Source organism: Camelina sativa, chromosome 11 (genome assembly GCF_030686135.1).
Source record: "Camelina sativa cultivar CO46 ecotype springtype chromosome 11, ASM3068613v1".
Classification (NCBI taxonomy): domain Eukaryota; kingdom Viridiplantae; phylum Streptophyta; class Magnoliopsida; order Brassicales; family Brassicaceae; genus Camelina; species Camelina sativa.
In genome coordinates this window covers 46230107-46239928 of record NC_141890.1, presented here as the reverse complement: position 1 = coordinate 46239928, position 9822 = coordinate 46230107, and the positions used below count along the sequence as shown (strand labels likewise).

The following is a 9822-nucleotide window of genomic DNA, read 5'->3' as shown; positions in this document are numbered from 1 at the left end:
ACCAAGTGACCATGAAATTCATAGTTCACGTTAAATAAATAAATACACAAATAGAAATTGTATACTTTTCCTGTAGATGATAAAATTATTAATTAGTTTGACTAACTAATTTTTGTTTTTTGGTGCAACAAGTTTAACTGAACAAAACAATTATTAGCTGGAATTATTAATGTAATTAAGGAGGCTATAAAAGAAGATGACTTGACAAAAAAAAAAAAAAAAAAGAGAACAAAATCAAAATGGATATGAATTGTTATTAAGCATTTTAATAAAATTTGCTGTACCAAAAGAAAAAGAAGTTTCGGATTTAAAGAAAAAGGTGGCAGACAAAAGAGTGAAGCAAAGTTGACAATTGGAAGTTGCAAGCGTGAACATGAAACTGATGTCTTATCATTTATTCCACGCTTAACTGTGTTTTTTTTTAATTGTTACGGTATGTTATAATCTTAATATTTTTAATTTTGGATCAGTCATTAACAATAATAATATACTGTATGTGATGATGATTCCGTAATTTGTAAATAATAATATATACTATATGGAGTAAGTATATAAGTACGTATCCGACAAACCAGAAACAGTTATCTCCAGTCGACTGTTGTTTTCTTCTAAATTTTGTTGAAGGTGTAAAGATTTAGATGATCCATAAACTTTACATGTTGGCTGAGAAGATAAATTAAGAATAGAAGACATTTCGATTTTGTAAGACTTGGGATCTCTTGTGGCGACTTTTAAGAACAGGCTTTCTTAACGGGGATGGGCTTTGAAGTATCGGCTCACCATCTTTTTGTGTTCACTTAAAATTTGAGTTTCTGTTTTATTCTTTGTTTGATCAAATTTCATTCTTATCAAACTAAGATTAGTAGTATATACGATTAGTTACAATAAATTTAAACTAAAACTAATGAAATTACACAATAAATTTGTGAACAAGAAACATTTTTGAAGATATAATGAAGCTTACAAATTTTATTGCTTTTTCCATATATAACTTTCGTTCTTAAGAAGTTAAAAACGATTTATCAATATTGATTATATTTGATAAATCCAAGTTAATTTCTTAATATATAAGCCGATTAATAAATAAAACATAAGAGATCAACAGGTTGACTAAACAAATTAAAAGAAACAGTCGTTGTTATCATTCGTGTCTTTCAAGATATCCGATAAAACTAACAACGCGATTAAGAAAACATATAAGCAAGTCTTCGCCCGCAACGTTGACTGACCCATTCTTTTCTTTAGTTCTTATTTCCCCTTTCAGCCTTTCTGTATAAGTTATTTCCGGTTAATCAAATAACATGTGTTCAATATTAAAAAAACTCACATTTTAACTAGAGGCGTCTGGTTGAATCTGTAAAGAAAGTAACACATAAGTTAATTGGTACGTTGCTAAAATCTTTAAATGTCATTCTCAATTTAACTCGAGTTCGAATTCCCGTGCAGGGACCCTTAAAACATATATGATTTGTAAATTGTAACTGGTAACCACTAGAACATATAATATACTCGAATATACGATCTTGTGCATCTACTTGCACACCACTTCTCTTTTAGAAAATTCAGAGAAAAAGATAAGACGAATTTTAAAATCTCACTCGCTATACCATATTGATACGCCTCAATATTGGTACGTAAACTTCCAATCAGTTTCATATTCCTATGTATATCTATACATTATAATAATTAAAAAACTATGTGTTATACAGTTTTCTTTGAAAAAATTGCGTAGAACAAGAGGCTGCAGCCGTCATTACCCGTGTCTATATAAGACCCTTACTTTTTTCAATTACAACATAGTTCAAAAACCGCACACACACACAAAAGATCCATTTCTAACTCAGAGAAGAAAGAGAGAGAGAGAGAGAGAGAGAGAGAGAGAGAGAGAGAGAGAGAGAGAGAGAGAGAGAGAGAGAGAGAGAGAGAGAGAGAGAGAGAGAGAGAGAGAGAGAAGGTATTGACGTATTGTATAGCTGACATGGCAAAGAGCAATGACAGTTCGCTACTAGACCGGTTGAGGCAAGCCGTGAATAAAGTAAAGTTCGTGTTAAGTTTCAAGATAAACAGCCTATGGAGTCTCGTACCGATGCTTGGCTCTTCCTCTTCTTCCTCGTCTCTTCGGTTAAGTTTCAACGAGAGACCCGGTTTACCAGCGGCATATACAGAGAGTGAACCGGGCTCTTCAAGAGGAGCGTTGTATAGAACCGGGAGTTACGATCCATCCTCGGACGAAGACATAGACAGCAAAGCTGAGATGTTCATAGCTAATTTCTACAAGCAGCTTAAGATTGAGAGACAAATCTCTTTGGAGCTTAAATATTGTGTGGGTAATAATCAGAGTTTCAACTACAGGTCGCCTTAAATTTTCTTTTCACTTTTATTCGTTTGTTCATGTTTGTTGTAATAAATAAGATCCTATAAATTTCATTGGGTCAGGGGGAGGCCTGCTATATCTTTTTGTAGTGGTAGGCTTATCCCATTGTTACTGAGTCACATTTGTTCATTTACATTTTATAATTCATTAATGTATAATGAGCTCATGAGAGGAAAATGTGATAATATGTAATTTCATTTCATCGGTTTGAGTGAGTATTCAAAGCTTTTGTTTGATTCGTTCCATCGAACTATATGGTCTTGTTTTCAATCATTATGAGCATAATAAAGTTTCTTGCGATCATCATTATATTCTTGGTTTAATTTTCCTAATTGAGTCGTGGTCCTCCATTCTTCTTATAATGGATATGACCTAATTGGGCTGAATTTGGATATTGTGACGTTATTACTAATTGGATATGTTTACCTACACTTTAGGCCCAAAAAAACTCCAAAACTAAGCATTAAGCATCATTGGCCATTGTACTTGTTTTGACTTTGCAAATAAGTCAATAATGTAAATCTAAAAACACTTTTGCATTTAGATCAAATGTTTCTTATGAATAACATTTTGCAAATCGTATAACAAAATAGACACAAATTTTTTGATGGAGTATGAGTCATACAAATCTAACTATCTAAGCAAAAGTAGTGAAGAAAAAAGAAAAGAAAAAGGTAAAGCGTGTACTAAGATCTAGTAGAAGTCAACGGCTGAATTAAGAAGTGGCAAGATGAGACTGTTGCGGGTCACGAAATTCGAAACCCACCCACGTTCCTTATTTTTATTTTACCAAATTTAATTTTGACTCCAAACCACCCTACTTTCAATTTTGCAAGCTATATGTATATATATTTTAAAAAAAAAACTCAAAAGAAGCATTTATTTTTTTATATTCAACATTTCTGGCCAGACATTAGGCTTAGATCCACCACTTTTTTGCTTCCAACTAAATATCCATATACCTTTATTCAAGTTGAACTCATTTGACTTATATCTGTTAAACGAATGTAGGAAATAAATAAGATGATTCAGAATTCAAGAAAAGAAAAAATCATTATCTACAGTGTAAACTAATAAAGTAAATATATAAATATAAGTAGAGACAATAGCATGATGAATGGCGTGAAATATTGAAGCACTGCACTTGCTTCGTTTACAAACTCAACTTTGAACCTCACGTTCCTTAAGCTTCTCTAAAGCTCTTTTTTGATTCCCCATAACCCCAAAAAACAAAATATCCTAATGCGTTTCATTTAAGGTATAATAGTTTCGTTTTTTTATTTAGTTTCTTATCTTCCTCCTCTGTTTCTTTAACATCTCCTAAAGCTCTATTTGAAGAAAAGAAAAGAAAAAAGATGAAAAATTATACTCCAAGATCGGAAGGAAGAAAGTTCATAATCCCTTCTTTCTTCTTCATCATAGCTCTTTGTGTATTAGCTTTCATCAACGAGGTCAGATTCGACAGCTTATTGAGTTTTGGAAGATGTGCTTTGTCGAACGTCCCGATGAATAACAATAATGGTTCATCGTTGTTGTCTTCTTCTTCTGGTGATGATGAGATTAGGATTCTTATTGGAATCCTTACGCTTCCTGATCAGTACCCACGTAGGCATTTTCTCCGGATGATCTACGGGACACAAGTTGTTCCGGACGGTGTTAAGGTTGATGTGAAGTTCGTGTTCTGTAACCTGACTAAAGAAGACCAGAAAGTGCTTGTTGCTTTGGAGATTATGCGTTTTGATGATATCATCATACTCAATTGCAATGAGAATATGAATAAAGGTAATTTGGTTTATCTCAAAACCCACTCTTATTTTGGTTCGGTATTTACATGCTTGGTTTGATTTGGTATAATCATACAGAATTAAACTTGCTAAATGTTTGGTTTGATTATGTCACTTTATGTTCCCGTCTATCTATTTTTTATATGTAGAAAATTCTTAGAAAAACAGAAAAGTCGAATTGAATTTTTCTTCTTTCCTCTAGATTTAGTCTTTAGTTCAGTTTTAACTAACTTAGTTCTTCCAAATATCTACAGGCAAAACGTACACATACTTCTCAAGCTTACCAGACTTATTCAACGAAACCGATGCACTAAACCCACCGTACCATTACGTAATGAAAGCCGACGACGACACATACATAAGACTAGAAAGTCTCGTTGCATCTCTAAGACCACTACCTCGAGAAGATCTCTACTACGGCTACGTCATTCCATGTCCAAGCATGGACCCATTCGTCCACTACATGTCAGGAATGGGTTACTTAGTGTCATGGGACATTGCGGTTTGGCTCAAAGACTCGGAAATTCCCAAGAAACATTTAGAAGGTCCTGAAGACAAAGTCTTTGGCGATTGGATTCGAGAAGGAAGACGAGGAAAAAATCGGTTTAACGCTAAGTGGTCAATGTATAATTTCCCCGAGCCACCAACTAGATGCACGCATGAGCTTTGGCCTGATACTATTGCCGTTCATTTGTTGAAGAACCAAGAAAAGTGGATACGTACATTGAACTATTTCAATGTTACTAGCAATCTCAAGCCTTCCAAATTATACCACATACCGTAGATAGACTCTTGTTTTTGTCAGATTATCATATTTTTATACTTAACACTGTTGTTTTCTCTAAAATTGATTTTTGTGATCGTTATATTACTCTCTCTCTAATAATCAATATTTTTTTTGGTCGGATCGGATGTGTGTAGTAAATTAATTAAGGATTGTCCATATTATATTTTCTGTTTTTAAACTCTAAACTTAATTTTTATTATTGCTTTTAGCAAAATTAAGGGAAAAAAAATCAAAATTCGGTCCTCATGTGATGTGCACCAACATCAGGGGTATAATCGTTATTTCAATTAGCTGAAGCGAAGGCGGCCTGGGGAGTGAATGGGCCTCACGAATCAGATGCAAGCTTTGCCTGTGACATAGGTTATATCACAGACGAATAAGCAAAAATCCTTTATCAGAAGCGTGACCTAACGAACCTGAACGTCAAGTGATATATTATCATTGCTCTCATCGAGAGAGCGTTGGCCTTCTCCTCTCTTCTTCTTCACCTTTGAGTTTCTCGAGGCCTTTTTTTTTTCCTTTTTAATTTAATTTTACTGCTAAATAGTGTTTTTTACTGTCTTCTTCTTCTTCTTCCTCAGCCGCCGTCGCCTGATTCTATCATCGAAGGCGGGCGACGGAAGTAGTTTTTTTTTTTTTTTCCTAGGGTTTATCGAACGAAGCTACTTTTGATTGTAATCGATTCCGTTTGTATTCGTCGATCTTCCATTTTCGTATCGTAAGGAATCTTTCCTCTCTCTTTCTCGTTAGTTTTTTTGATTCTTTCTTCTCGTTAGTTTTTTTGATTCTTTCTTCTCGGGTTTTTTTTTTATTCTTATGCGGAGAGTGATTGCGTTACGGGAATGCTAGATAGATTCTGCTCTCGATCTGTTTCATAGATAGTTTGAATTAGAGGCTCTAGATTTGTGTGGGGGGAGGGGGGGGGGGGGGGAATGGTATTAGAAGAGACCTGTGTAAATTGTAGGAATTTGAAGATTTGGATTGGTTCTCCAACAGAAGAACTTTAATACCTAATTGGTTGCTGAATCTTTGAATACTTGGTGATTTGCCTTTGGTAACTCTGTGCGGAGGATCTTATGTGTCTGCTTTACTACTTTGTAGGCATTTTTTGTTTTCTATACATCCGAAGATGGGAAGTAGCAGTCCAGCTCCGTTTGCAGAGATTGGCAAGAAAGCCAAAGGTATAACTTAAACAAGTCTTGGACATTGCTTTCTTGTTTGCTTTTCTGTGTTTGTGGTTCCTGTTTATTGACTGTTAGTTATTGAATAACCTGCAGATCTCCTGAACAAGGATTACATTTTTGACCACAAGTTTACTTTGACAATGCTGAGTGCTTCAGGAACGGTAAGTAGGATATACTTTCACTTGAATGGAGTAAATCCATCTTATGGAAAACATAATTTGTTTATATGAACCGTTGACGTTTATTGTGCCACGATATAGACTGTGCTTAAGATACCAGGGAATTTGCTTATGAATACTTGCATTACATGGTTTTATTAATCCAAAATGGTTGCAGTATTACGTAGAAGCATGCTCTTTGATATCTATATATCCAGTTAATGTACATAACATTGGTTTGATGTATCGTAAGTTGGTGTATAGTGGCTGTGATTCTAGTTGTCATCTAAGTAGGGCTGTTTGGTTTACCTCCCCCTTAAACTAGTGTTTTTAAATTGCTTTAAACCTGTGTAGCATATTGATATTTTTCTTTCCAACAGGAATTTGTGGCTACTGGTTTGAAGAAGGATGATTTCTTTTTTGGGGATATAAGCACACTATATAAAGGTCAAAACACCATTGTTAATCTCAAAATCGACAGCCACTCTAGTGTAAGCAAATTTCTCTAGTGATGCATGTTTTTGCACCTTAACTCTCCTAAACCATATATTTACTGAACATATATCTTATGCAGGTGTCTACGAAAGTAACTGTCAAAAATCTCATCCCATCTGCTAAAGCTGTTATTAGCTTCAAAATACCTGATCACAAGTCAGGCAAGGTCAGTGCATATCCTATTATAAGAGACACGACTATTATTATATTGGCTCAGTCTAATGGTAGTGTCAAGTCTTGACCTGTTTATTTGCTATTATTTCAGCTGGATGTGCAATATGTTCACCCTCATGCTACACTTAATTCCAGCATTGGCCTCAACCCAACTCCTCTGCTAGATCTATCAGCAACTATCGGAAGCAAGAATGTTTATCTTGGTGGTGAAGTCAGTTTCGACACAGCTTCATCATCACTAACCAAGTACAATGCAGGGATCGGTTTCAACAACCAAGACGTCTCTGCTGCACTCATACTGTAAGAAACAACACGATGCTTCATTTTTTCAATCTGCTTTTGGCTGTGGTTAATGGGGACTGTTAATATTGTAGGGAGGATAAAGGGGAGAGTCTGAGAGCTACTTACGTCCACACGGTGAACCAAACCACATCCTTTGGCGCAGAACTGATCCGTCGCTTCACCAATTATAACAACAGCTTCACCGTCGGAAGCTCTCACTCTTTGGATCCATTCACAGTGGTTAAGACGAGGTTTTCTGACAGCGGGAAAGCAGGGATGGTGGTCCAGAGAGAATGGAGACCGAAGTCGCACATAACTTTCTCAGCTGAGTATGACTCAAAGGCTGTGACCTCTTCACCGAGGCTTGGTCTCGCCCTCGCCCTCAAACCATAAAATAAGAGAGAGCTCTCTCTTATATATCAGTTTCGAACACAAATTAAACAATTCAATTTTTTTTTCCCAAAGTGCTAAAATATCTCCCTCAAATGGAAGGGTTTGTAGGGTTATGAAATCACTTTTTGCATTAATATTTGTTTTTAATTGTGATGTGAAAGAAAAGGGAGTGAGCAAAACCCGATTTTTTTGAGATGGAACTTGTTTTTGTTTCTAGAGGCAATGGTTTCTCTTGATTTGATCGACCTGTATAAACGTACGACAACGTCTTAAGCTAGCAAGATTTAATGCATTAGGTGTAATTTTGTCATCATCATTGCTTGCAATAGGGGTTTGCACTGTGAGTAGCCGTTAATTTTGTGTGTAAATCCAAAACAGAAGAAATTTTCACAGTTATGGATCAGTCAGTTTATAATTACGTTTTTTTACTACGAAGTAGAAGTATCTGATATATCCTCAAGGTCATTAATGCTTTTATAAGAGATGTTATCTTTAGCACATATGAGAGAAGGGTGAAACTCTTGTCCTGGCAACTGGCAAGTAACTGATGCACCAGACTTTTGTAATATCTCGTCTTCGTATTATGAGTATACATGCATTGCTCTGATTTACATTATTATCATTGTTGGGTATTTTAGATTAGTACTGATAAAGTTATCTGCAATTAAATTGGTTTCGGTCTTGTAACTACGTTGTGCAAAGATTATCGATCTGATCACAAGAACACGCAACTGACGCAAGGACCACTTAAGGTTTGCTTGCAGTGAATCCACCCAAAACATCTAAAAAAAGGACAATCATCGAAATTTCTTTACTCGCCGGTTGCAAAAAACATAAGCCTAATCAGTCAAACGTACGAGAGAGAGATACAGACCTCAAGAGACGATCGAGACGATCGAGATACGTAACCGATTAAGTTCATCTTGGAGCCTACGCAATAAATTAAACCCTAGAATTGACACAACACAAGGTTGTACTTTTTACAGACCTAAAAGTCAAAATGAGAGAAAGAGATTAAAGAAAAAAAAGGTTAGAAAAAGATGAAGATTTTGTATGTGGGGAATGTTAATGTATTGATAGAATTATTTGCTATTAAATTGTTTTTTTTCTTTTTAAAAGAAGAAGAAAGTCAAAATTTACAACCACAGATTTTTAAAGTCAGAAATCTTGACCAATCTTTAATGTTCTCAAGTATTCAACACCCTTATAATTTTTCGTTTACTCTTCATAACTTTAAAGTTTGCATAACTTAAACTACCAATATTTTTGTTGACGAAAAATAAATTCCAGTTTTTTTCTGACCAAAAGACTGATGCATACTTTTCATATATCTTTATCTTAAACTCTAAAAATGTAACAAGTTAAAGCTGCATCGAAGTAAAAGAATTGCTAATAAATACGCTTGCTCATTACATTTGCGGATTCGCCCTTTCTGGCTTAGTTAGTTACAAATTTAAGAGGTAGTTAAATAAAAACAATAAGAAACGACAAAACAACATTAGTTGTACATATAGATTTAAATAGTAGTAAATCAAATAGTTTAGGTGATTCTTGGTGCTATGCATATGATTTTACTTTTTCGTCTTGTAATATACTCTTTTGGTCATGTTTTCCTCAGTGTCACGTTTATTTTGATTATGTGAAGATACTTTGGCGTATTTAACTTGGCATTTTTGGGTCCCAAATACCAAAATTAGTAGTAAACTTGTAAAAAATAGTTGTTTGTGCCAATGAATTATTTGCAAATGACAAATGCATATATAATTAGTCCAACCCATACAATGTTCTCAAAGAATTTGTCAAACTGTCATGTGTTTTCCATTCCAAAAAATTATTTGCAGCACATGGAATGTTTGCCTCTTTTATTGATTCAAAATCTTGTTTTATTCTGAGTTAAAACTTAAAACTGCATTGTTTTTGTTAATATGTTCAACTACATTCATCATCTTTTTTATATTCACAAATCAATCATAAAGTTCGAATGAAGTCAACGTGAACGTAGATTTTTTTCACAAGGCATTTTACTTTTTAGCTGTGTACCTGTCTGAAACTTTTTACTTTGCAACAACCCAAAAATCTTTTTAACCTTATATACTTTTGTGAACTATCACATCATCACCACATCAATTCTTCACCTTTTCATATTCACACCTGCTAGGCTGCTCAATATAATAATATTTTCCTTTTGGTT

The 9822-nt window shown here is 34.5% G+C and overlaps 3 protein-coding genes across 3 annotated transcripts; all 3 read left to right on the top strand.

Moving 5' to 3' along the window:
- Positions 1 to 1799: 1799 nt before the first annotated feature.
- On the top strand, positions 1800 to 2624 carry LOC104726305 (uncharacterized). The gene has a single exon (XM_010445135.2). It carries the CDS (start codon positions 1979 to 1981, stop codon positions 2360 to 2362), a length of 384 nt encoding a protein of 127 aa, XP_010443437.2. The 5' UTR covers positions 1800 to 1978; the 3' UTR covers positions 2363 to 2624.
- Positions 2625 to 3489: 865 nt separating this feature from the next.
- LOC104726304 (beta-1,3-galactosyltransferase pvg3-like) lies at positions 3490 to 5065 on the top strand. Its single transcript, XM_010445134.2, has 2 exons — positions 3490 to 4156; positions 4413 to 5065. Exons 1-2 carry the CDS (start codon positions 3730 to 3732, stop codon positions 4940 to 4942), a joined length of 957 nt encoding a protein of 318 aa, XP_010443436.2. The 5' UTR covers positions 3490 to 3729; the 3' UTR covers positions 4943 to 5065.
- A 196-nt stretch (positions 5066 to 5261) lies between these two features.
- On the top strand, positions 5262 to 7824 carry LOC104726303 (mitochondrial outer membrane protein porin 4). The gene is made up of 7 exons (XM_010445133.3): positions 5262 to 5663; positions 6047 to 6126; positions 6223 to 6290; positions 6668 to 6778; positions 6862 to 6948; positions 7048 to 7256; positions 7331 to 7824. Exons 2-7 carry the CDS (start codon positions 6075 to 6077, stop codon positions 7629 to 7631), a joined length of 828 nt encoding a protein of 275 aa, XP_010443435.1. The 5' UTR covers positions 5262 to 5663; positions 6047 to 6074; the 3' UTR covers positions 7632 to 7824.
- Positions 7825 to 9822: the final 1998 nt, after the last annotated feature.